This window comes from Haemaphysalis longicornis, unplaced genomic scaffold (assembly GCF_048455015.1).
Source record: "Haemaphysalis longicornis isolate Haplotype H1 unplaced genomic scaffold, Haemaphysalis longicornis Haplotype H1 scaffold_1, whole genome shotgun sequence".
Classification (NCBI taxonomy): Eukaryota; Metazoa; Arthropoda; class Arachnida; order Ixodida; family Ixodidae; genus Haemaphysalis; species Haemaphysalis longicornis.
In genome coordinates this window covers 250,220,557-250,247,835 of record NW_027526203.1, presented here as the reverse complement: position 1 = coordinate 250,247,835, position 27,279 = coordinate 250,220,557, and the positions used below count along the sequence as shown (strand labels likewise).

The window sequence follows — 27,279 nt, the reverse complement described above, 5'->3', positions numbered from 1 at the left end:
ATCGGCTGACACCCGCCCAGCCAAGTCATGCTCATGTGGCCCGTGGGTGTAAATTTTGAGATTATGTTTTAGTGGGAAAGTGGAAATACACGCAAATGTCAGTTGGTATAAACGAAATTTCTACTGGATACTGCTGCCAGAACTCATATTCCCCCTCTAATCATTCTTTGCCGTCATTTTTTAAGCGAAGCGATATATGGATAGATTCCGTGCATTCTTCATGTGCGCGGACAAAAATGCCAACGACAAGGCCAACTTTGTCGCGAATGGTAAGCACAAAACTGCTGTAACTCATGTGTTATCAAAAGTTTCCCAAAAACAGTTATTAGAAAACAATTAAAACTTCTATCATTACGCTGAGTTTCATTTACTTGTCAAGTTTCATTTACTCGTCACAGTGAAGTTATAAAAGATAAAGAATATTCGCCCGCTGTCAAAAGACGGGCATCTACGGGCGGAGTAGGGTTACAGGAAACGGCTGTAACCCTTGTTTTTCTTTTAACTATCGCGGGAAAAAGTATGTGATAATTAGCCGCAAAACTGCTTCATCAGCACGCGAGGTTCAATAACTTATCGTTATTAGGTAGTTCACAGCGAAGTTGCAAATGTTGTTGAATTCCCGTCGGCCATCAACGAACGGGCTTCGACAGCAGGGAAGCGGTCAGCTACGTGTTTGTCTGATAGGAAAAGACTGTCGCCCTTCCAAGATTCATTACTTATTCACGAATTTATAGTCAATACCATAACCAAATGATGGGAAAAATAAATACGTGTACCTTCTGTAGCCATGCGTGTTATCTGTACTTTGATCATTCGTGTTTTGTAAGAAACCGAGTGCACAAGTGGTCCCAAACCTGTAAATACGCCACCAGGGCTAGTGACCACCTCTTACTAACTGATGATTCATACGTTTTTCCACAGTGGAGGAAGAACTGCGGCTGTGAATATATTTCAGCTATTTTTCCTATTCAGGGGTATCAAGGTCGTTCATAAGGGTTCTGGGATCACAGCACGCGCTGCCGAGAATTCGATGCCGAGAATGTGATTGGAAATACCCACGCAAAAACAACTTAAAAAAAAACGAAACTCAGAAACTGCTAAGTTTCGTCGAGCTATGTCACGCATATAAAAAAAGGTTTCCCGTTTCATGACGCATATTCACTATCAGTTCTACAATGACACGTGAAGAGAAAAAAGAACGCGTCTTGTTGTTTTATTTTTTCGTTTCTTCAGGTTATGTTCTTGCTGCCTTGTGTGGACGTTGCGCTTAGAAAAGGAGTTAAATCTGTCTGCGCGTGTGCCGTGACGTTTAATACAAGCGAAAAAGGCAAAAAAATGCTGCTGAGCTCGCAGGTACTACTTGGGATGTTCTTCACACACGCGGGAAAAGCTGCGCGAAAGCGCGTGCAATGCATATATAAGAGGGAAAGCAGCGGCTGCCGAAGTATCATTCGCGTGAAATACCTTTGCTGGACGTCTAGCTCTTGTCCACCAGCCTCTTTCACCGTGCACAATGAAGGGACTGTTCCTCTGCGCAATCATTTTGGCCGCAGCCATGTTCGTCCAGGCCAAACACGAAGTTTGCGGTAAGCCTGGTCGTCCCGTGTTTCTTTTGGTAGAGAATTCTTATGTACGTGAGAAAATGCTAAACCCGTGTTCCGAATAATGCGGAAAAGCTGTACCGCCACCTATTTGTTTCCGGCTCAATTGTTTCCGGTGCCTGCCGACAGAAAACGCTTTTAGGCAATGCCAACTTTCTCTCGAATGCTCTGTGACTCTCAATCCAATGTTGCTATCTCGCAAATGTATTACTGCGATTTGGCGCTAATGCGGCTCTATCATTAGGTTGAGTTTCAATCACTTGCCGGCATTAGTTCATACATCGTGGGATTGGAACATCGTCGAATTTTCAACGGCATAACACCGTATTTATCAGAACTCCTGTGGGCCAATTATATGTAGTTGAATCACTGAAATGGCTGTACAACCGTCAGAAGTTTCATCTCAGCAGGTATCATGCATAACTATCCGTCGAAGTTTTAATGCAAGTAACATGACGCTAGCGCTTCTAAGCCAAATTCCAGCAGCACCTCGAACCCACAATGAAACGTACAGCGCCGTATTTTTCTGCTTAGATAAAACTGTGGTCCTTCCAATTTCGATTACGCCGGTTGGCTGAAATTTATATGCTAAGTCGCAATCGCGCTTTGTATCTTACGCTGATGATACCCCGCTCAATCGCGTTTTGTGTTGTGTACTCCTTTGACTCCGTTGTACAATTACTTTCGCGCGGTTGCTTGAGTGCATTATTTTAGTTGTTAAGAAGTGAAATTCCGGCATGCATTCCGAAGTCTTGTGCTTGTCACGCTCTTTGATTGGCAGTTTGAATGTTCGTGTCGCGCATATATATGTACTCCTTCTGTGACACAAACTCACACACAAGAATGGATGATATCACATTACCACACGAAATAATTTACATCTTGATGGTTGAAAAAAAACCAGCAAAAAGGACGGAAGCACGGAGGAGAGAAGCGACAAGACACACGCTGGACTAGAGACATTTCTGTGAGTTGCTAGTGCAAAACAAAACGTCATTGCTAGTTCTCTCTGCTCTCCTTCGTGGTTGCATCTTTTTTCGCGGGTTTTTTTTTTTTTTTTTAACTTTCAGATGCATCAAATGCCCCAGCAAGCTGCACTGGCCAGAATGCGATAGGTCCCCTAATGGGATTTCCGCCGCGAGAGAGAGAGAGAGAGAGAGAGAGAGAGAGAGAGAGAGAGAGAGAGAGGGGGGGGGGGAAGGGAATGAAACTTTATTTGAAGCGAACCATGACGGGGCACATCCTTATAGCTCAGGCTTGCGCGGTGGTACGCCATCGGCGTACTCTGCGGGATTGATTGCAATAATTCGTTATTTCTACTATGTTGAGGCGAAACTGACCACGCAGCCTTTTTAGAGGGTACATTCAATGCATTGAGATTTTTTCCCCATCTTTTAAGCATTGCTAACATTTTGTGAAATTGTGGTGAGTAGTGCGCTACCTAAAAAGGCTTATGGGTTCGGTGGCTACTCCCAAATAAATAACTGAACAAACAGACCGAAATAATAAACAATTCCATCTTGTTGATAAACGTTACTTGCTAGAACTATAAAAAGACAACCCCGGTAAATATTTTAGCCTTAGTTACAAATGGTGCTAGAGCGGCTTAAAATGCGGTGGAAGGAGACAGGCATGCAGCCCATTCTGAGACAAAAATGTTTTCTCACGGCAACGCAACTACAGCGTGTTTGAGTACAAGGCTTCGCCATTTAAGGGCAATCATTCTCAACATGATCGGCGACGCTCATTGGTATTCAGCCCATAATACAGTCATAACAGCGACTCTTAGCATGAATGTTAGTTTAAGGTTCAAAGCTTCAGGACGTTATGTGCCTGTTGAGTATTTGATTTGCGTCCCCGGACACCATATGTAAGTGGTATAATATAAATCTACGAATGCTAACGGATTTTGAAGGACGTGTGGATGCGACTGTACATTCGGTTTAAAGGAACCCTGCAACACTTTTTCAACTTACTTCGGAATCTTAAATGCTTGAAGAACGTAATCAACCACCACATGCGTACTTATATTAGGGGTTGACAAAGTACCCCAGCCAAACATTACTGCTCTATTCCCCTCAAATAACTCAGAATCTTGCTGAACAGATTTTTCTCTCTTTCCCGCTCTTGGCATTTTTCGACCGCTGGAATTGCGTAATTACAGTGGTTTAGAGGCTCTTGGTCGGCTTTCCTGCAATCGAAGCAATGAACGCATTGGATATCCACTTGATTAAAAAAAATCAAAGCAGGAACGGAAGGCGTATCAAAGGCGACGAGAAAATCACGCAGTGCCTCTTCGTGCTGGCGATAACTGTAGCTTTAGCAATGCCTCCAGACCCTCCAGATGTGAAGGAAAGAATGGAAGCGTTTATGGAAAATGTTGCAGAGTTCCTTTAAGGTTAGGAGGGATTACAGAATTTTTGAACCCTAAATGTGAACCGAATCTGGAAACACGGAGGCCGACCATTAACCTTTGTGAGGTTCCCTTTATTGATTGGAGGATTCAAAGCCTCAAAATACCCAGTAACGATGGCTGAACTTTCTGCTTGAATAAAAAGCTTACCTTCCGCCAAAACCTGGTGTTCTTGTACTTCGACCACCATTACAGAAAGTGTCATTGCCGCCGATAGTATCCGCATCCTCGCGTTATCAATACAACGCTACAGTCAATGAGCCACCTAGGTGGCTGTTACGAATTTTGGGGGTGTCCCCAATGTAAAAAGGCTGTAGTGGTGTTGGGTGCAGTTGGATATGACTATAGGGTTTGCAACGCACATTCACCGGGAACACATAACAACTACCACTAGGTGAAGTTCTGTTCGCACAAACTCTGCGTAGCGTTTCTACTACCCACAACGCAAATGTTCGATTAGTCTACCAATCGAACCAATTTGAGTCTATTAATTTTATTTTGTTTATATTTTACAGGGTTGAATAACGCCCAGATCAAGACGACGCTGAGTTGCATGGCAGGACGTGTTCCAACTCAGGTAAACAAATTGTACTGCTTTGGTCGAACCTGCTGTCAGACTCCGAAACAAAACACTACTGATGCCGATGACAGTGGCTATATAAGGATCTCGTGATGTGGATTTTATGCGGCGTACAAGGATGTACGTATGTGGCTACATCTCAAACGCCTGCTAATGGCAAGTTTGCCATTTTAAAACGTTATTGCCCCTCTCGGTGCAACAAGAGTTTAGGTTTTGGAATGTAAAAAAATACTCATTATGACATAGTTTCCAATGCCATAATTTGAAGCTACATTACAAATACAGAGAGTATTATGCGCCGAAACTTTACCTCGGCTTTGAGGCATGTCGTTGTGGATGGCGCCGGATTAATTTTGACCACATTGCATCCTTTGACGTGCGCCGAAATGTCGACACCTGGGCGTTTTTGTTTAAAAAATTTTGCAACATCATGCTTCGCAACATCATGCTTCGCAAAACATCATGCAACATCATGCTTCGCAAAAAAAAAACCGCAACATCATGCAATGCTTCGCCAAATTGGAGCAGGGGTGGCTCGCGCCCAGCAAGAACTCGAAAGATCCTAAGCTACCTGCCTTTTTTGCCCCTAAATAAAGCTTTGCTTCACTGAATACATTGTGTTTTGAGTCCCCACAGCTGTGGCGCAATTAAACATCCAATGCTTCAGCTTTTCTCTAGTTTTCGCTTATATCGAAACACTGCTTATAACGAAATTTTTGGCCGTCCCGCTGACTTCGTTACATGGAGGGATTCCTGTATTACGAATTCAGGTAAATTATTAGCGCCGAAACTTGGGCGTGAAACCGAACCCGCAGTTTCTGTGTGCGTTCCCCCAAGTGCAGTAGCCTAGCCAGCCTAGCCGCCTGCCCGTTTTCTCTCTAATGGCTTTGGGTGTCAGTCGGTGGCCGGTCGGTGGGTCGGTCGTTGTTCGCGATATTCACGCATGCCGGCAGGTATTTCTTTGTTCAAAGTGATCTTTTTGCAAAGTTTGTGCGAGATCCAATGATGAATGCTGCTAGTGGTACAGCCCAGTAGAAGCGAAAGCAGTCATCGTCGCGACGCGAAATAACACAGAAGAATATAAGATAGTGCCGAAAATTGATGCTTTAGTGCACATGAACAAAGTCCACACACTCATCGCTCGGTGCAATGATTTACCCGATGAGGTGGTGCTCCATCCGTCGTGCGTGCTGCACTCGCCAGAAAAACAAAAAAGTGATTTTTCAAATAAATCTGTCCTGAAGTGGATGCAACATTTTTATTTTAAAGTGTGCTTGTCTGCACACACGTATATCTTCCAAGGTACGTCATTTTCCCTTCTAGGTTTGTGCACTGGCTTATAACCGCAAGTTTTTCATTACCACGACATTTCAAAATAACGAACGATTTTGGGCGGTCCCGCGTGATCCGTTATATTGAGGTTTGACTGTATCTGGGTAAGCGGTCTCCCTACCAAACAGGCACTGGGAAATGCCTTTCGAAGAGGTTAAAGGGGTCGGTTAAACGTGAGCAGTGACCGACAGAGGAAAAGTGGCCCGCAGAAAAAATGCCGTGGCCGGTCGAAGTCGTATATGATCCCTCTAGCCATGTCATGCTGTTTTCTAGCGCCCAATGCAGCGTCTCGTTTCCCATAGCCCACTTTCCCATATTACGAACGACGTTCGCACGAGCCCGAATTAAAGAAAATGCACCAAAGCTTCACGTTGCCGGCAAAGTGGTGAGTACAGAATGTGTTAACATTATTCGTAATGAACAAGTACTCAGCTCAAGCCAGAAGCTTGATTTGATTGACTAATTGTAGGGTTTAACGCGCCGACGCAACGCAGGCGATGAGGCGCGCCGTAGTGGAGGGCTCCGGGTTAATTTTGACCACCTGGGGATCTTTATCGTGCGCCGAAATCTCGTACGCATGGGCGTTTTTGCTTTTCGCCTCCATCAGAACAGCGGCCGCCGCGGCCGGGAATCGAACCCGCGACCTCCTGCTCAGCGCAACGCCTTAGCCACTGAGCCACCACGGTGGGTCAAGCCAGAAGCTTGAGAACGTTTTATAACCTAGTAACGTAATTGACTGGCCTTGTTGGTATTCCATTATGTACAGTTCAGCGCAAAAATTGACAGGGACTAGAAAACACACCACAGAAGAGCGCTGGGGTTTTATAACCACTTATAGCTCTTATACCCATTTCTTGCAATGCAATAACCACTGCTGCTGGTCTTGTGCAATATCTCTTATCGTATTACTGGCTCCGGGTTCATGGCTAATAACCTTCAATAAAATGTCCCTTTCGATATCATTTGCCTACCCACCTTTTCTACAAAGACCCTGTGCGAGCACGTGCAACCTCACTGGTATCATTAGTAATGGTGATAAATTCACGTAGAGCATTGATCAACAACCCCATCGCGATCATGAATATCAATTACTATCCAGATCCCTACAGAGGTGTCTGAGCACATTAATTTTGCGGTATGGTGGCCAGAATTTCCGAAATGTTTGATGGTTATTGGTGGCTTCTGGGCCAATCCATAGGTTGTGCGTGCGTGCGTGCGTGCGTGCGTGCGTGCGTGTGTGCGTGTGCGTGCGTGTGTGTGTGTGTGTGTGTGTGTGTGTGTGTGTGTGTGTGTGTGTGTGTGTGTGTGTGTGTGTGTGTGTGTGTGTGTGTGTGTGTGTGCGTGCGTGTGTGTGTGTGTGTGTGTGTGTGTTGGGGGGAGGGGGGCACGTGTCACCTGATGACTGTTTTGCGGCCCTGTCATTAGTAGAATTTACTTCGCCATCATCATAATGCTACTGCAGCGTAACGTTAACGCGTGTGTTTGTCATGTCACTAATTGGGAACTGTGTAGTCGGAGTGACTAGTCACACTTCCCCGGGAGCTGAGACATTGCTCTCCCATTACAAAGTGGGCCAAATTCCGGTGTATAATTCGGATAAAAACCCATTACCTGTTAACTATTCTCGATGTAAGAATAATTCAGTGTAAGACGTGACCTTTTTTGCAGCTGAGAGGCAAGGCAACGGACATCGTTCGCAAGCAGGGAGACAACCTCGCCGCCCTTATCAAGAGGGAGTGTGATGCCGATGTGGACTTTGTGAGTACATACCATAATACGCCTAATAAAACTAGCTACGTACTTTTTGCTCATTTTTTTTTTGCTAGTAGCAATGTATGAACATTATGAAAATTGTAGTGTGTTATCCTAATTATGGTGTCGTGGTGGTAGTACGTGGAACCGTAACTTTACCACGGAGTAATTATGTCCACAGCTTTCCCTCTCTCTGTCGCTCTCTCTACACACACCCACACACACATTTATATATATATATATATATATATATATATATATATATATATATATATATATATATATATATATATATATATATATATATATATATATATATATATATATATATATATATATATATATACATACATATAATTATATCTCAGTTAATGAATGGCAGCCTACCATTGTCCCCGAAGAAGAATCTTCCCGGTACTCACTTACGGGGCAGAAACTTGGAGGCTCACTAAGAGGGTTCAACTTAAATTGAGAACGACTCAGCGGGCAATGCAACGGAAGATGATAGGTGTAACATTAAGGGACAAGAACAGAGTGGAGTGGGTCAGGGAACAAACGCGTGTTAAGAACCTATTAGTAGAAATTAAGAAGAAGAAAGGGGTGTAGGCAGGACATGTAATGCCAAGGCAAGATAACCATTGGTCATTAAGGGTAACAGAGTGGATCCCTAGAGAAGGCAAGCGTGGCCGGGGGCGGCAGGAAGTTAGATGGTCAGATGAAATCAAGAAATTTGCGGGGATAAATTGGTCGCAGTTTGCACATGACCGGGATAATTGCAGATCTATGGGATATGCCTTTGCCCTGCAGTGGGCGTACAGAATAGCTGGCCAGATATACTACCATCAGGCCGACCTTTCTGTGTTTTCTCATTTCAATAAAATTCCTCTCTCTCTCTGCAGTGGGCGTAGATAGGATGATGATGATGATGATGATGATGATGATGATGATGGTGGTGGTGGTGGTGGTGGTTCATATGCATATGCATATGCATATGCATATGCTTGTGGACACCCTTACTTTTTTCTTCAAATATCATTGTAGTGTTTAGGAGAAATGGTGGTGTCTTCCTGTTTCCTTTCCACTTATCTTTCTTTAAATCTCTTTGATGCATATCTTTTCAAACTCTCAAATAAACTCTTAGTTAAAAACAAGCAACACTATCCTATTTATAGGAATCATTATATTGCGCTTACAAAAGATTAATAAATGTTATAATTGTAATTTGATACATTCATTGATGTTTAATATTAATTGATTGCCAATCATGTTCGATGCTCTTGATCAGCGAATTATTCTTTTATTCCTTTTCAGAGTGAAGTGCTGAAGCGGCTGTTCACGGTAAGCATCTGTTTGTAATTTCTTATCCTCTTCTTATCTTTCCTTCCCACTTACGGCCATACGAACTACAATTGGTGGCCCCAAATCGCAGCCATTACGTAGGTAGCTTCAATCGAGCGGCTAAGATCTAGCTGAAGAGATTCTAAAAAAATGTTTTCCTGGGTGATTGACATAGAACGCGAGGGCAACCAGGTTACGATAGAGGATGGAGCCGCCTCATTCAACGACGGTTTGCTACAGGACACCGTTGCAGGTCATCGCTGCGTAGTCTCAGTTGTTCGGACGCTCTGATGCTGGATTTGAACCCCTGGTTACAAGTTTTATCATGGCTCAGCGTTCAACAGGCTTAAGAGTGATGTACAAGCACCGCTTCGTTAAGGAAACACAGATTTCGCCCACCGTTTATCTCCTCCTTACGATTGGGAAGACAAGCTTTAATGGCGCACGCTGACGTTTTCTGGCGCCATTTTGACATCGCGGCCACTCACAACACCATAGCAGTAATGTAACTTTAATAAACTATTCGTATTTGAATCGTCCAAATTTAGTTCATTGGACAGTGGCCATAGAGTTCGGGCTAGGGCATGCAGGGACGTCACTGGTTTGTGGCGAGGAAGTTTGCGGTCGATTACAAATGTTATGCGGCCGATGAGTTGGGGCCATAGCATCACACGTAGATTTGCTGGAGGAGTCACCCAGCGCTCAGGGAAAAGGGAATGTTCGTAAGTGTGGTAGAGAGTCGGTGGAGATGTAGTGGGGTGTTGAGGGGTTCGAGGGCAGGGCCAAGTTGGGGTAAACCGCACAAACCTGACTGCAAGCAAGGGGGGTCTTGGCGGTTGAGTATATGCGATAGTGGAAAAGGTGGCATGGAAGTGAGTTGGCTTGCCCTCCCAAATATACGTGGCTTGGCGGCTTTTGAGATGCTCGGAAGGGGGAGGAAGGAGGGTATTGAAGTGGCGGAATTAACTCCGTTTATGACGTTTGTATTTGAGGCCGTTATATATCTCTATCGACTGGCGACTCAGCAGTAAGGTTTTTATGTAGAGGTGGAAATGGCCGGAGCAGGGTGGGGAGAGATGGTCTGCCAGCGAATAGGACCGACTTTCTCGCCTTGTTTACGTAAAAAAAAAACTGTGCAGGAGTATTTTGGGCTCGTTCGGCACGAAGTTGGGAGCAGTTTTGAGGAAACCAGAGCCCCTTTTTCTGACTAGACAATTCATTCCGGAAACTCAAAACAATATTTTTGGGAAGTAGTTTCAGGCACCCTAATCTCATTAGCTTGTAGTCCATCGCCTAACAAAGAACAGCAAAGGTACAAGCGAAAAATTTGGCAGAAACTTAAAAAGCAACACGTTTTTTCAACTTTTTTCTGGGTCTTAAATGCTTCCAGAACGGAGTCAATAAACACATCCAGTACTTAGAATGGCGGTCAAAAAGTACTCCAGCCAAAAAAATTATTGCTGTATGCCCATCAGATAACTCGCAAACCTGGGGCCCAATTCCTTAAAACGAGAGGCCGTCATTTTGAAACGACGCGGTAGCACTATGCAAATGCATGTGTTCTGGTGTTGGGGAGCCACTTTGAGGGCCGGAGACAGAGCAAAAACCCCTGAGGGGAGCACTGTAATACGGGCGCAAGACGACACGCAGCACTGTAAAAGCAACACCCAGTATTCCCTTTGCGCTCTTGTTACAGTGCTCCCCTCAGGGGTTTTTGCTATGTCTTCGGCCCTCAAAGCGGCTGCCCAACACCAAAGCACAGGCATTTGCATAGCGCTACCGCGTCGTTTCAAATACGGCCTCTCGTTTTAGGGAATTGGTCCCCTGCTCAAAAGATTTTAGATGCAGAGCATCTGATTCACTCGCCTTGTCCCTCCATACGGCGTTGTTGTTGTCCGTCCACACCCCTCCCCCATTCTCCTCGCCGCGCGAGCTGCGCTCTCCGCCGCTCACCCCCTCTCCTCTCCGATAGCGAACACTCTATCGCGAGGGGCATTGGATTGGATTCGATTGGATTGGCTTGGATTGGCTTGGCTTGGCTTGGATTGGATTTGGATTAGATTGGATTAAAGTGGATTGTGTTGGATTGTGTTGCGTCATGGCCGCGGCAGACGCGCTGGGGCCGGCGCATGTGCAGTACTCTCTCTTCCGCGGTTTCCTCTCCTTCGGGCGCGCTGCGCATATAACTGGTGTGCCGTTCGCCGGCGAAGCAACATCCACGCTTGGCTCAAACACCTAGAGTCCACGCCGCTTTACAAGTACGCCAACGTCGTCATCGACTGGGACCGGCTTACGCAGTCCCCTCAACGTTATGCGCGCTATAAAACGCGGTCCCTTCGCCGCTCCGCCTATGCGTCGCATCTACACAGGGGTTCCCGCGAGGGGAGGTGGGAGTTTTTTATCTCTCTCTTTCCCGACTCTCGTCGTTCTTTGAGTACTCGATTTGTGTCATTACAACATTGTAGCGGAGCAAGTATTGGCCGCTTCCCTTCTGTAGTAGCAATGAACGCATTCGATAGCCACAAAGCAACGGAGAAACAGAAAACGGATTGCTGCGAAGGCAAATCACGCAGTGCCGCTCCGGGCTGGCGATAACTGTAGCTTTCGCAATGCTTCCTGACGCGAAGCAAAGAGTAAAAGCCTTTATTAGCAGTGTTGCAGAGTGCCCTTAAGACTACTTACGTGTGGGAACATCGCGTTCCCCTAATGCCCGTTCGGCGCTCAGGCTGTACTTTCACATACAAATGCCCGCACGCCGAGCAGCGGTCAGCACATGCGATAGCGGTGCAGCGGCGCCATAGCATCACCGCGCTCCTTCACTGAGCCATTTTTGCCGCTGAAATAACGTGACTTTTGGTACCATTAACGGTGCCATTTGGTACCATTTACGACGGTAATTTTTATTCACTTTTTGCATTTGATTGATTATGCGGTTTAAGGCGCCAAAAGTACACAGTTATGGGCGCACCGTAGTGGAAGGCTCCCGATTAATTTTGACCACCTGGGGATCTTTAACGTGCGCCAAAATCTCGAACACACAGGCGTTGTTGCTTTCCGCCTCCATCAGAAAAGCGGCTGCCGCCGCAGGGATTGAGCCTGCGTCCTTGGGCACGGAGAAGTTCAATGGGCCGATGAGCCCGGAGCAGTAGTGCTTTGCCAATATGTTTTCGTCCCTGCATAAACAGTCTTTATTGCAACGAGTAAATAACTCCCACGTGCACAAGGTCCTGTAACCTTCAGGGTAAACGAGATATATCTATGTTGGCGGTCTAATGATGGGGCTCACCTGAGATTTTCGTTAGGTGTGGGCCCAATGGTGGCGTATTTATGCCGATAAAACAATTAACCCAGTTTTAACCGGCGTGAAATCTGCCAAAAACGGCGGAGCTGTGGTTGTCTTGTGTAGGCTCAATCTTCAACGGGCGCTCGCCCGAAAACGACAGCGCCGTCGCCGCGCAAATTCTACGGTTCGTGCAAAGTAGTTGGCAGCTAAACGTCAGCGGCGGGAGGTTGCCTACCCCTCCCCTAGCGGGGAAAGAGGAACCCGCCCTTGCTGGACCACTGCTCCCTCTATCAGTGGGTCTCGAAACTTGCTCCTTCCGCTGCATGCTCACGACCTACAGCAAACGGACCAAAGGGCTCGACCTACAGCAGCTTTGCTGTTAAAAGAACTTAGACTCAACCAGCTGTTTGGTGCACGTTCTCCAGCGACAACGAATGCACCACTACTACAAGGGTACAGAAACAAGACGTAGGAAGACTAGAGCCCTCTGTCGCAGTCATCTGCTTCTGTCGTGCAGTCTTTGGGCTGTTCCACCTGTCCACGACTAAAACCTAACGATCTTTGACTCATTGGTATGAGACTGTCTCTGTGAAAGATTTAACCACACGAAAACGAAGCGAACTTGAACGCCAATTCTTTTGTTAAGGTCGTCCTGCGTGGAGCGAATGGAGGCTCGTGGAAAGAAACGTGCAGCTGTCGACTATCTCTTGAACTTCATTTGAAACCCCTCGACTTATGTGAACGAAGTAGTATTGTTATTACTTTTTCCAAAACGTGCCCATGCCTTACAGAAGGGAACAAAACAACATATGTTTGAGACACACCCATGGACGTTGTTGTAGCGTAGAGTGTATGATTTGTATGATTCGCATGCAATGACACTCAACTACACGGCAGTACCTTTTTTTCTCATTCTCGTTTCGCCGCATGCTGAAACAATGCCAAAGTAATTATTTCATGTGTCGCTGATGTGTCCCATACAGAGACAGCTAAAATGCATGCGATAGAGCTGTCCTTCGACGCAAGCCCAGAATCTAAAATAAATCTGTTTTTTTTTTCTTTCAGGAGGAAGAAGCTGAGTTCGTCAAGAAAGCATTCAAGGAGTGCCGCCCAAACAAATCTCGAGGTTAACACTTGCTGCTCTCTATGGCGACTTTGAAGAGTGTGTGGTGCTTGCTGGAGTAATTAAACGCTGGTGTGGCTGGCAGCGCAGCAGAGTGAAACCCAATAGGCACCCAATGCCTCCTGCGGTACCTAGCCCATCTTGGAATATTGTGCTTGCGTTAACACCTTGAGTACAGATTCAAACAATAAAGCGTACTTGTTAGTGCACCCTAACAACTCTGCCCCGACTTGTCGTTTCTACTGCCGGCCATAACTGTCCTTCGATTGAGTAGGTACACCCTTGGGGGTTCATAGACAAGTTTCGTAAGCTGATGGGGATTCGGTCGAATAAGTTACCAGGGCACCTAAGAACTCATTTGATGCAGTGCTTGCGAAAGCATCAGTGCACCTTCGATTATAGTCCTCATCATTCTTTTCCTTGTTGTATCTTTTTTTTTTCATCTGTTAGTTGATAACAGTGGCACTGCCAAGCGCCAGATACATTTATCGGGAACGTACTTTACTGTTTGTCTAATTGCCACTTCTGTTTTAGAATGCTCAAATTACTTATGTAAGCTTCAGTACGTGGGTCTCATACACAATGCATGGTCAAAGGCCACAACGCATTCACTAGGTCCACCTTTAGTTATCTAGAGCCATAGAGCTGTGGTGCGTTGGGAATGCGCGCTCGTGTGCTAACTGGTTTGACTCCCACCCCCAAAAAAACTTCTCAATTTCCTTTTGAACTGAAATACTTTGCTTTGTTTAGAGGGGTTCCCTCGTGAATTCGGTGTTATTCCGAGCGCTTATTCTTTCATGCGCATCTTTTATTCTTTGAACCGCCAGCCATTCACGTGGCATCCGTCGGAGATTTTGTGTGCCATCTGTTCGCGACGGCGCCGGATTGGAGACTTACCGAGTGAACTAGTGATTTCGCATCAATAAGTTGCTTCGTAAATGTTCCTTTCACTGCACGCAGCGGCTGCAGAAATTTCTGGCGTAGCTAAACCGCTGTGATTGGCCTTTGCCGCTACGCCAGCGCCCACGGCGGCGATCAACAGCCATATATTCCAGTCTGTTGCTGGAGAGTTTTAAGGTGTTATCTCGTGTGAGGAAAACAGAATTGCCATGGGCTCTTCCATATTACAAACAATTGAACATGCGATCGATGGGGCAGCAATGGATAAAATTGGAATGCGCAGAGCTCGCAGAGAGGTGTATTTGGTTGCTTGCTCGGTTCCTATCTTGCAGCGTTGTTCAGCCGTGAGGGTCATTTTCATCTATTATGCACCAAAGTAACTTCTCGTCAAAAAAAAATTCCATTCCTTCTTTGAGACAATTTTATAGGGTGGAAAATAAGCATTTTCTCACCATACTGACTGAATGGTGAAGCACCATACTGAATATGAGTGCTTTACCATTAATACAATGGTCGAAGCATTCATATTTAGTCATGTTGATTGCAATTAACCATTTCGAACTGCAGGTAAAATGCTTGTAACAAAGCCCGCAATTCGAGGAAACGTGCGTTTTGCGCATACCACTTGCTACAAATAGCTGATACGCGAGTCTCGGGAGGAATCCCATGGCGTGACGTGCGATATGTGTTTGTTATTTAACGAGGGTGAGAACACATACGGGGGTATTTTTCTATACCCCGTATACCTAATTCACACGGACCAGGTTGGTCAAAGTGTCTACTTCCATCGCCTGAGAGAGAACGGTTGGAAAGACCGTTTATAGATGCGTTCCAGTAGAGGAACAACCCAAGGGGGGAAGGTGATTCTGTACAGGCGATGACGATGCAGGGGTCATCATAATTAACACTGATGTAATGCACAGATGATGAGGAAGCTCATGTGAAAGGTTGAAAACACTGGTAGCGTGTTCAAAAGGACGCAAGAATTCCCCCTTCGCGAACGAGAACGGCCGCCTGGCCATGGTACAGTCAGTGGTACGGTGCCTAAATGGTTTCAGCCGAGATACATGCATGATTTCGGTACCACGGTGAGGACGGTCTGTGGGTGGAGCTACTGGCGTGACGCGACAGTTGACCGGAGAAGCTTCCTCGATGATTATTTATGGTCTAATCAAATGATGCAGGAACTTCTCGCAGATACCGGGAACAGGATAAGGGGTCCACAAGAGCACCTCATCGCCTGGGCGAAATCGAACAGACCGATGTGTCTTGTCATAGCGGGTCTTGCGCACTTGCTGTTAATTTTTAGTGCTGATTTTCAGCAGGTGTGTCAGAAGAGATGGGGATACAGAAGAAAGATGAGTCAAAGGCAACAGATCGGGAGCGGCCAAATCCAACAAAGTATGGCGAGTAACCAGTTGTCTTTTACACCGCGGTGTTATCAGCAAAAGTAACAAGAGGGAGGATCAGAACTTATGTACATGGAAAGCATGTCGGAAAGGGTACGTTGAAAACGCTCAGTTAGACCATTTGTATAGGAATGATAACTGGTGTGTGACACACCCAGCAGCTCTTCAATTAATTGTTCACAGAGAAGTCCGACTGCGGTCGCTCAGGAGGGGGCGCGGTGCTCCATGGTCCAAATTATGCTGAGGAGGATGAAGTCGGCCAGTTCAGCACCCGCGGCAGCTCCAATGGGTGCTAATTCAGCGTATCTGTACGAATGGTCTATGGCGGTGACAATCCAACGGAATCCAGATTGGGTCAAAGGTGAAGGCCCGTACAGGAAATGGCGATGGTTTCGAAGGGAGCCGATGGATAAGGAAGAGGCTTCAGGAATCCTGTAGGAGGAGTAGTCGAGCGGTTGTGGTGCTGGCAAGAGGCAAAACGCTGGCAAAACGTATTTTGCCACTGTTGTTGAGAGGCCAGGTCATAAGTAGCGGCTGGTGTTTGCTGGTTTGCTTTTGCGAAACCAAGGTTCCCAACTGTTGCGTTAATACTCTTCTAGAATACGACGCCGCAGTGACCGAGGCACTACAGGAACCAATTTGCTACCATTGGGGTCATAAGTTTGCGGGTAAAGCCCATTTTGTAGCACCTGGAACTGGTCCAGTTGACGACGCGCACGGCTGTTGGTAGGTTACACACGACCATCGAGGTGGCCAGTGATAGTACGACAGTACGCGTTTGCATGTTGCAGAAATGACAAATCAGCTCGTCCATTGCCATTAGCGGGGGGGGGGGGGGCGAGGGGGGGTTACTGATGCTAACATGAGTGTCTCGTCTGAGGGCACCGGTGCAGCAGCAGATGTAGAGGACAATGGAACACAACACACTGCGTTCGCGTCCATATGCTCCTTCCCAGACTTATACGTCGGAGAAACATCGTACTGGTGGACACGGATAATCCAGCGGCCAAGGCGCCTAGACAAGTTTTCTAGGGAAGATAACCAGCAGAGCGCATGGTGATCTGTCACCAAAGCAAATTAACGGCCGAAATTTTTGAACTCTCAAACGATGACATGGCATTTCTGTTCCGTGGTGGTATAATTCTTCTCTGCGGGTGTCAACGAACGGCTTGCGTATGGAACCACCAACTCCCGAGGCTGGGCATCGCTTTGATGAACAACACCAGCGATGCCATGACCACTTTCGTCGGTTTTAATGATGATGGGCTTTGTTTCATCAAAGTGGCAGAGTACTGGTTGAAATGCAAGGGCGGCTTTCAGGGCTTCAAAAGCACGTTAACACTTGTCAAACCAATCATAACGCATGCCTGCCTGTAGGGGCTGGTTGAGAGGAGAAGCAATTGTGGCGAAGTTCCGTACAAAGATGCGGAAATACAAAGCTAACGCGAGGAAGCTGCGAACATCTTTTTGTGTAAGCGGGCGAGGAAAGCCTACAACAGCCGGAATTTTGTCAGGGTCGAGCAGTATGCCGTATTCGCTTCCAATGTGGCCCACTACCATGTGTTGCGCTGGTAGAATGACATTTTTTTAGTAAAGCTGAAGTCCAACGTTAGAGATGCACGTTAGCACTTCATCTAGGCGCTGAGGATGTTCATCAAACGTCGACGAGAAGACAACGATGGCGTCCAGGTAGCGTAAACATGTCCTACATTCGAGCCCTCTGAGTACAGAGTCCATCTTCCACTCAAACTTTGCCGGAGCGTTGAACAGTCCGAACGGCATAACATTAAAGGCTGGAGGGATGTGGGGAAGAACAGTCCAGTAGGAGCCAAACGAGGCACGTTGTTAGAAGTGGGCACCGACGCCAGACGGATAGGACGGGGGTTGATTCAAGTACGGTGACTTCAGCATCAGAAACAACAGCAATTGTGCATCCTTGCGGAAATAGAACTGCTCCGGTAGTTGTCTTATGCACTGGTATAACAGTGTACCTTGGTTAAATCGGATGAGGCATGCGGCACCAGAAAGTCCTCGAAAGGAGACGGCCATATAATATGATCAGCACGTCACCCTCAACGATTGGTACTACAGAAACTATACTACGCGCTCTTGACGGGGAGCTAGGACGTGGTCGGCAGTTAGAACGAGAGAAAGCGTCCCTCTTTCCGAATCAGCTGAATGATTATGGCCTGTAATGCTGATGACAGGTGTGCGGCAACAAATAACAGCAGACGAAGAGGAGAGAACGTCCCAAGCCAGAATAAGATCGTAAGGGCACGCGGAGAATACTGCACCCTGAATATGATGGCAAAATCCGTCAAAAGAAACACGTACTGTTCAGTAGGCTGAAGGCTGGATATCAGTTTCATTCACACCACCCAATAAGGGGCCACGATACGGTGTTCTCACTTTACGTTGCACATGTCCGTGTGAATAATGGTAATACTTGCACCAGCGTCCACCAACGGTTCAATGTAGATGCCTTCAACATGCACACACAACATATTCGACGGGCACTCTGGAGGATTTGGAATGGTCCCAACGGCTGCAGTTCCCCCAAAAAACTCCGTTTGTTTGTTTTCCGAGAGGTTGGTGTCATCGTGCACGACGGAGGGAAGCGGTGACACAGTTTGGCGAACTGGCTAGGCGGAAGGACGCCGTGGTCCAGGACCATTGGGCGGCAATTCACGGGAGTCGGGAGTGGGTGACGACCGGCGCATTGGAGATGTGTACCCGCGCTGTCGGTGGCCAAAATGACGGCTCATTTCGTCACGTCCATATGTATCGTAGCCGCGTCGTTCAGCCTGTAGGCGCCTCCGACCGAAACGGGAAATGTGCCTGCGGATTCTGCAGTAGTAACACACTGGTCGATTGATTGAATGCTCAGGACGCTGCGGTCACCACGAGGAATAGTGAGACTGAAGGGACGGGGGCAGGAGGGAATCGTCGCCACATAGCCGGGAGGAGCCTACGGGGTAATCGGCGACAAGGGCAAGGGTGGTTTCCCAGCGACCTTCGAATAAAACGGCGTGGACGGAGGGGCGCCAAGATGAGGCATCGCCCGACTGGGAATTGATGCGGGGAGCTCTTCTAACGCTTTCACGCAGGTGCGGTGCAGCAGAGCAGTGATAGCTAGCGGCGGGAATAGGGAAGCCGCGGTCCTTAAGCGCTTCCCGAATGATTTCCCGTATCAGAGCTCGTCGGTCGCCACCGCCGAGGTGCCGCTCCTACATATCCTTTGTAGAAGGATGGACTGCAGATCGTAGAGTATAGCCCCTACGTCTGAAATGGTGGTGATATTCTAGATGGCGAGAGCAGTCAAGCGAAATGTCCAATTCCTTTTAGGATGTCGCGTACACATTGAGCCTCGGACATGTCGTTGTTGACCTTCCGCAAACAGCTGACACGTCTTCAATGTACGAGGTGTAGGATTCCTGAGGATGTCGTTCTCACCCCTCGAATTTCTTCTTCGCGAGGTCCGAACCATCTCTCGACGATCCGAAAATCTGGCGCAGCTGAGTGGCAAAAATGGTTCAGCCGATGATGGTGACCTCCTGATTAAGGTACAAAGTCTGGGCGACATCGGAGAGGTAAAAGGCAACGCTTAGTAACTTGAGCTTTTCATCCCACCGGTTTAATACGCGCACTCTGGCGTAGGTGTCAAGCCACATGAAGACAAGCGAATATGGGGGGATCACGCTTCCGGCTGGTTACGAAGCACTGTGGGGGTGATGGAGCCGAGGCGCTCGCAGGATCCAGCGTCATAGATGGGGTCTCCGGCGTTAGACGGCTACCCGAACGAAGCTTCAGGAGTGCAGCTGGAGGGGTAGACTACGGGATTTAAACGCAACCTTCCACCACTTGAGAGAGAATGGTTGGGACGACCGTTTATTGAGGCGCTTGGGCGGAGGAACAACCCAAACGGGGATGATTATTATGTACAGGCGATTATTATCACGGGGGTCATCAGAACTAGCACTGATGATAATGTAAAGATGACGAAGTTCATGTATAAGGTTGAAAAGTTGAAAACAAAGGCAGCATGGTCAAAAGGGCCCACAGTCCTTAATGCGAACCCTTGGTTAATCATGTGACAGAACTGGAGAACTGGCCTGTCTCGTGGTTCGATACAACAAGCCTGTGTCTTGGTTCTGTATACACCTGGGCAACTGGTCACTGATGAGGAGAGCAGACACCCCACCCCCGTTTCTCATCTTCTCAGAGGTTTGCACCTACTGCCTACTGTAGATAGGGAAATTTACTGCCTCTCAATGCAGACTGTGCTGGAGTCCACGCGATGTTGACCCTACGGTAGAGGAATAATGATCGAGCAGCCGCAGGGCGGCGGAGGCCACCATTCCTTTACGTGTCTACGACAGGCTGCTTGGAATTCAGTGGTGCGAATGCACCAACTAACTTTGCAGCGTCCCGGGGAGGAGTTTCTCGAATTGAGGCGTGTTCTTTAAGGTTTTGGCGCATCCGGACACCATATGAGGATAATTCGTCGCAGCTCTACTACGTCGGAGCGACTACGCTAGATGTATTCATGGGCTTGACTTCGGGCTACCTCACGACCAGTATTGAGGACCTGTAGTATATCAATTAGAAAGAATTGAATGCCCCACTGAGCGATAACTCCGCGTCTGGTGTCGGCGTAATCCAGAGAGGTGCGAAAAAAGGCTGTAGCGTAAACAGAATGAAAGCAAAGAATGTAAAATTAATTGGATAAGGGATGCGAACCCTGGTCGAACAACAGAATGCGAGTTCAACACGCATTCCCTGCACCTTCGCCGCGCACTTACTTCAGCGAACAAATCGTTTACGTAGTGAATGAGCTGTGGCCTTCGACTTGAAAACGTGTGTCAGACAGTACTGAAGCTTACATGAGTAATATGGGCAACAGTGAGACAATTAGCGAAGTCCGTATCCGCTAAATGTGGCCTTTGCTTGGCGATTCCAACCCATGTATGCACCCCGTGGCGGCAGGTTCCCGTTTGAACCCATTCTCATTTCAACCTTCCCGTTTGTTCCCTCCCGCTTCAACCCGGCGCAAAATGACCTTCCCTTTTTTCAATTTCCCATTTGGCATGTTCCCATTTTCACCCATTCCCACTTCAACCGTCTCGTTTGTTCCCCCCCCCCCCGCTTCAGCCCGGTACAAAACGAACTTCACTTATTTTCCCATTTAGTCCCTTCCCGGAATAACGAACCCAGTTTCGACTTGGGTGACTCCGACCGAGGCGCGCGATGTTTGAAATTAAAGCTACGTTCCACTGTATTTTAACCCCGTTCTGAGTTACGTCCAACGTAACCGAAAGTCAAAAATTACTTGCGTCCACCGTAACCTGAAAATTAAATTGACGTTGCGTCAAATGTATTCCACCATAAAACAACGTTAGGGCTGGCGGAGCCAAATTACGGAGATGACCCATTAGCCTGCAACCTTATTCCAATGGTCCGTTTTACGATACGCGACACCAAATAAAACACAACACATGGGTTGCTGCGTTACGTCCGACCCGGTACAGCGTTGGTGAATTACAGCTGAAACCCCACCCTTCTATCTCGTGCCGCGTTAATAGAACGGTCTGGAAGGCGTTGCTCGCACGCCTACTCCGGTCGAGGTGTGAATTCTAGATCGGACGATTGCATATCTCAGTTTCAAGGTATTTAATTGTGTTATATACGAATGCACATGCATTTCTTTTTATATCCAACACACACAAAACAGGAAAAGACGAGAATTAACAAAATATAACCTTTACGCAGCCGCAGTGCCAGATTTTAGCGTCCGTAGCTCTTCCCCAGAACTAATTTGGGTCTTTTAAAAACTACAATTATTAATTTATTAAGGGTAGTACAGGGCTACTGTTTCATTACCACGCAGGAAAAAAATCTCGCGAAATATATATAGCAAGTCTAGCTAACTACAAAAACAAAACGTATTTTATGAAAGCGGTAACTATTATGGGCCAAGCCAACGGTACAATTCATTTTATGTCTGGCTAATGGTCACTTTATATGCAAATGTCTGTAAAAGAATGGCCATTGAAGTGTACAAGTAAAAAAATTTTCTTGGAGGAAATGGCTCGCCCTCATTTTTCCTCCAGGCGTAAAGAACACCGGAAGCTTTATTCTTTTGTGGGCATTTTGCTAATTTTGCTAAAACGATACGGGTTCAAATGAGAAGGGTGTATTGGGAGCGGGTTGAAACGGGAAAGGCCGTTTTGGGAACGGGTTGAAATAGGAAGCGGTCAAACGGGAGGGGTGTTTTGAGAACGAGCGCACACGGGACGGGCCAAACTGGAAGGGCGTTTCGGGAGTGGATTAAAGCGGGACCGCTTCAAACGGGAACGCGTTGTTTCGGGCTACAAACCCCGCAGCATTAACGGAGAGAATGAAAGACGCAAAGGAAAAAGGACGAGGAGGACGATATTGCGACGAAACTTACGGCAATTTGAGATTGATTCATTCGCAGTCACTGCGTCTAAAGGAGCGCTTAGGTGTCTGTAGCTTTCAAAAATACATCCACAATCGCGAGTGAGTTTACGGAAAATATCGTTTTTCCCGCCTCTCGTAAGATCTTGCACTTTCGGTTCCTCGGTCGCCTGCAGGTTCGAGCGTGTGCTGAGGCGCCGCACAGTTTCGACGAAGGTGATGACGGTCTCATCCGGCCCATGATTTCTTCTATCCTTCAGGGAACGTCGGCTTTTTGGCGTCGTATCGGTTGGCAAAGCCGTTAAGCTCACTTCTTTCTCCTATAGGGAGGCCTCCGGTTTCCTAAACCAGTTGGCTGCGGTGCACAATGAAGCGAGAATTGGAAAGGCTATACCGGCACTGTTCTTCTGTACCCCATTGTTACGAGCACCTCACTCGTACTGCTGCAACGAGCCCTGAATATCCACGAAGACGTCACTATGCAGATAACACAGTACGAAAATTGGTGTCTTATATGCAACTGAATTATCGGCAAGTTGAGTCCCCCAGTTTCTGAGACTGGGTCGCCATGGCAGTTAACCATCTAACGGGTACACTTCTCTGCAGTGAAAGCAGGGGCCCAAACTCTGGGTGCGTGATCTTACGGTCGTTACATTGTCGTTACTATTACATCGCCTATGGGGGCCGAGTGTGCTGGCGTTAGATTGTGGTGTAGATAAGGATAACGTGCATATGAATTGAAACGTGAATATTCCTATGTGGCTATTTGTCAGCACACACTTTTTCAAGCACGTATCTTGATTAAAGTTGCAATTGAAACCCCTCTAGTTTCCGGGGTATCTTGATTAAGGTATCTTGATTAGATATTAAGTATCTTGAAGTATCTTGATTAAAGTTGCAATTGAAACCCCTCTAGTTTCTGAGGAGCGGTAACAATGCACGCTTTTACACATTTGCAGAAACATCGTGATCGCACTGGCAACTTTGAACTGACGAGGCCTGTGCCATAGCACCGTTGTTTAAAAAGAACATGCACGAGAGAATAAATAGCAAATCATTCCAAACACCTAGAAAGTAAGACAGAACAGCCGCCATCTTTTCTTGGCCCTAAGTCTTTACTGATCACAACTGCTCGTGACACGGCGTCCGTCTTTCTCCACCCTCGTGGCCCAAACAATCACGGGTCATTGTCTGTCTTCTCGCGTTGCGCCTAGTCTTGAGAACCCGTGTCGTTGTATGCACGGCGCGCTGTCAAGCCGAGTACCTGGGCCAAGCTCTGACTCTGTGGCCCCGATTGCCCAGGGCCGCCGTTCGTGGAGTTGGTGATGACGGAGCTCAGATTAGTCGTATCCATCCGCGTTATGGACGGGATTGGGGGTCCGAAGTCAAGCAGGCCCTCAGGCCGCGGCTTGAGCGACATGTTCAGGATGACCGAGATGCCAGCCACCACAAAAAAACAGCCGATCAGCATGAGGGTGATGCTGACTTCACGCTTGCTCCGAGCCTCGAATATCCTCCGCTGGTCTCGCGGTAGAAGTTCGGCACGCGACGATGAAACGCTGCTCGGCATGTTAGTGGCGCTGTTCCTTCCTTTCAGTAGCGGAAAAATCCTCGTGTCAGCAGAGAGAGAAAGCCTAGGGTATCTTCTACATGTTGTTATGGACTTAACGGCACCGAATCATAGGCGGACTGCACTTCGCACGCAAGAACGCTTACTGGAACCACGATGAGAGCGTAAGCACCAGTGAAGGCCTTCGCTGTCAGCTCTCGAGATGTACCACCACCGGTCTTCACGGTCGTTCCGCCTAATGTCAATGGTAATACGGATGACCCTTCCTCTGGCACATGTTTCTTCAGGGGCGCGTGACAGTAGTGGAGGGTAATAGCCATCCGAATATGCGTATTTCATGTCAAAAGAATATGGTATGTGCGCTATGCACAAATACTCTTCTCACCGAGGTTAGTATTTGAAGCGTCAATTTGAAATGACTACTGCATGAAGTTTTAGCCCCAAAGAAGCAGAAATCTTGTTTGCAGCAAATGAACCAGCTGGAACATTTGTAATTAACCTCAAATAACACTGAACACACTTAGTAGTATAAGCTGTCGATTTGTTGATGCAGTTTCTGCTGTGTCGCTAACGGTGGGCGATACCATAATTAAGTTTCTTTTAGAAAAAAATGTTTGCGTAGGGATTCGGTGACAGTTGATGCCTCTTTGTTGCCGTCGTATATGAATGTAATGAATTTAGTTGAAAAGAATACATACGAATTTTTATATGCAGTACACCAGCCATTGTGGACAGCTGCCCCAATCACCTCCCCCTCCACACGGCCCCATCCCGACTTGCTTACTCGCGACCACAGTTTGCTCCCTCTCATAAGCAACGTCCCGAAAAAAAAAAAAAAAACTACCCCCACCTCCCCGAAGGGGATCGTGCGGAAATGCGAATGCATTGGGTGCACCGATGAGTGCGCTGCGGCAAGCAGTCACGGAGAGAGGCGCGCGCTCCACTGCATTTATATATATTTTTCCGAGCGCAGCGAGCGGAGAGAGGGTACGCGGAGAGGAGAGAGAGACCCGCGCAACACGCCCGCCCCGCGCGCGAGCTCTCTCCGCCGCGCTCCGCGATGCGAGCGCCCTCACACGCCCGAGCGAGCTCCTCCTCTCCAATCACTCTCCGCTACTCCGCCCGAGCTCCGCGATGCGAGCGCCCTCACACGCCGAGCGCGCTCCTCCTCTCCCCTTGCCCTCCGCTACTCCCGCCCGAGCTACCACATGCTCCGGTTGCTAGGCGCGCCACAGCTGTTGCTAGGCGCACGCCGGCCAACGCACGACAACCCCCGACTAAGAAATGCATTCGCATTTAAAAAAATTGTGCATCTCCAGCGTCAGCTAGACGGTTGGTTTTGGAGGAGCCCATCAACAGCAGGCGACTGCCCCTTTCCATGCCAGTCAATCTGTCGTCTGGAACGGCGGGGCCGCAAACCTGTGTTACATAAATAGAGATGCATAATTTAATTCAAGCTTACGTTTTTGTAGTGGGTCGCTTGAATTTATGGAGAAGCCAAAATTATTTGGCAATTAGTGATTCCATCTCAGTCCATGTTATTTCAGTTGGTACCCAGTTTCTACGAAAAAAATTATACCTGTTTAACTGTATAAACCTAGCAGGGGTGCAGGCAACGAGTCAGCTCCGGCCAATCCCCCTTGCGGGTATCGCTGGTCCAAAGACTTCATGGAAATTATCATCACGATCTTTATCATCAACTTCCTCATACCGACTTACACGCCTCCCCCCCCCCTCCGCAGAACGCTCTGACACAAAATATTCCCTACTCAATACTCACCTCAGTTCATATTTCACCGCCCCTGAGGTACACTATGCTAGATAAACCCCGTGCATGTCCCAATACATTAGGCCTCCTTCCCAACCATAACTTACCCTTTCATAGTGAACGGCCTCCCGGATGTGGCTGGTGATTTGTGGCCAGAAACCTTAGGTTAAATTCCAGTACAAAAAGTTGGAAACGGTGGTTTCTAACGGCAGTGGCACTGACGCAGTGCCAATTGAGCCCGAAGAAATACCCAGAGCCTAGGAATGCAAATATTTCAGAGCGTGAATAAATGAAGGAAAAATACAGAAGACCTCATGAGAACCTAATTAAAATCAAAGCAAATTAAGGGGGAACGCTGCTCGAATAAAATATAGAACGCTGCAGCTGCAAAACAAATGTCATGTAGGGCGAATTTGGAAAGGTGTAGTTGTTCCGGCCTTATATTTGAGAACGCAGATCTCTGCTAAAAAAAAACTTTTTAATGCGAAGCTTTATTGTCCTCACTGATGTCATCGTACGCCCTGCGGGAAAGCCAACATTTTCTGGCGATGATGATGAATGATTGTGGGTTAAGAGAAAAAATAAAAAAATAAACTCTTTCTGCGGAGGGAATCGAACCTGGGTCCCTCGTGTTACGAAGCCGGCGTCTATCTGGTTGCTGCATTTCGACTTGGTTTGCGCGAACGCCAATTCGCGACGTGCATCCCAAGCCCAAACGTCAGACCTACGGAGTACCCACCCGAGAGTTCCTGTGGGTATTCTTGAAAATTGGTGCGTACCTCAAGAGTAGAACATACTCGCAATGTGAGATTGGCCAACCAAAGAATATATCACAAGAATGCTTCGCGTTTAGCCATCGTCCTCGTTAGACGGAGGGGTGCATATTTTTTTTCTATCACATCTAGAAGTAACTAAAGGAATGAGGCTGCTTGGCTTCAGGTGTGCATAGTAAAACAATCATCAGAGTGCAGACACATGTGGACTGGGTGTATTTGAATGCCTAAAAACCTTGTAGCGAAATATGATATGAGATGAAGGTAAAAACTTAACATCGACGTTTACGGTTTAGGTGCCTCTACATAAAAAGTGTGGTAAGCTTCGGCGAAAAACGATTGTAAGGCTAACGACGCAATACATGAATGACTGAAGAACAGGGAGAAAGAAAAGACAGACAAGATGGCTAAAAAAGAAGCAAAGCAAACAGAAAGGAATACATGGGGATAAGTCAAATGGGAAATGTCGTTCGAAGTGTACAGGACAGATAAAAAGCAGTATCAGAAAGAGTTACTGCAAGGTTTGTGCTTTATTTTTCTATGCTCGTGCAGGTAGCCGGAGCACAAAAGAATTTAATGGGGAATAACACCCAAAATTACGGGGAACCTGTGGTCTTCGGAAAAGAAACGGAAACGATTTGGCACATTTTGTTGGACTGTGGTTGTACCCAAACAAATTCCTATGATGAAAATACCGCCACCCCGAAGCCCGAAGGTTTGAAAGTAGGCAGAGGAAGTATACACTACAAGGCCGTAGAGGTGAACACAACATGACTGCAATGCTGGAGGAGGAAAAGCCGACAGGAGAATATACCGTAGAACCGCTTCCACCTTTCTCAGAAAAAAATAATAATTTTCTCCTGCAGCTAATAGCTACACCAAAATAAAAAATTGCAGTTCCACACAGTAGCTTCCTACGTGAGCTGACACATGTCATCACTCGATACGGGACAATGCCTATATTAATCAATCAATCAATCAATCAATCAATCAATCAAT

General features: G+C 47.1%; 1 protein-coding gene across 1 annotated transcript; it reads left to right on the top strand.

Moving 5' to 3' along the window:
- Positions 1-1,430: 1,430 nt before the first annotated feature.
- LOC144144020 (uncharacterized) lies at positions 1,431-13,640 on the top strand. The gene is made up of 5 exons (XM_077675491.1): positions 1,431-1,586; positions 4,530-4,591; positions 7,595-7,684; positions 8,990-9,016; positions 13,365-13,640. The coding sequence occupies exons 1-5, from the start codon at positions 1,514-1,516 to the stop codon at positions 13,428-13,430; spliced, it is 318 nt and encodes a 105-aa protein (XP_077531617.1). The 5' UTR covers positions 1,431-1,513; the 3' UTR covers positions 13,431-13,640.
- The last annotated feature ends 13,639 nt before the right edge of the window (positions 13,641-27,279 follow it).

Coding starts and splice junctions, on each gene's coding strand:
- LOC144144020 (XM_077675491.1), top strand. CDS start 1,514: ATGAAGGGACTGTTCCTCTGCGCAATCATTTTGGCCGCAGCCATGTTC. Junction 4,592..7,594: donor CAGGACGTGTTCCAACTCAG/GTAAACAAATTG, acceptor CCTTTTTTGCAG/CTGAGAGGCAAGGCAACGGA. Junction 7,685..8,989: donor GTGATGCCGATGTGGACTTT/GTGAGTACATAC, acceptor ATTCCTTTTCAG/AGTGAAGTGCTGAAGCGGCT.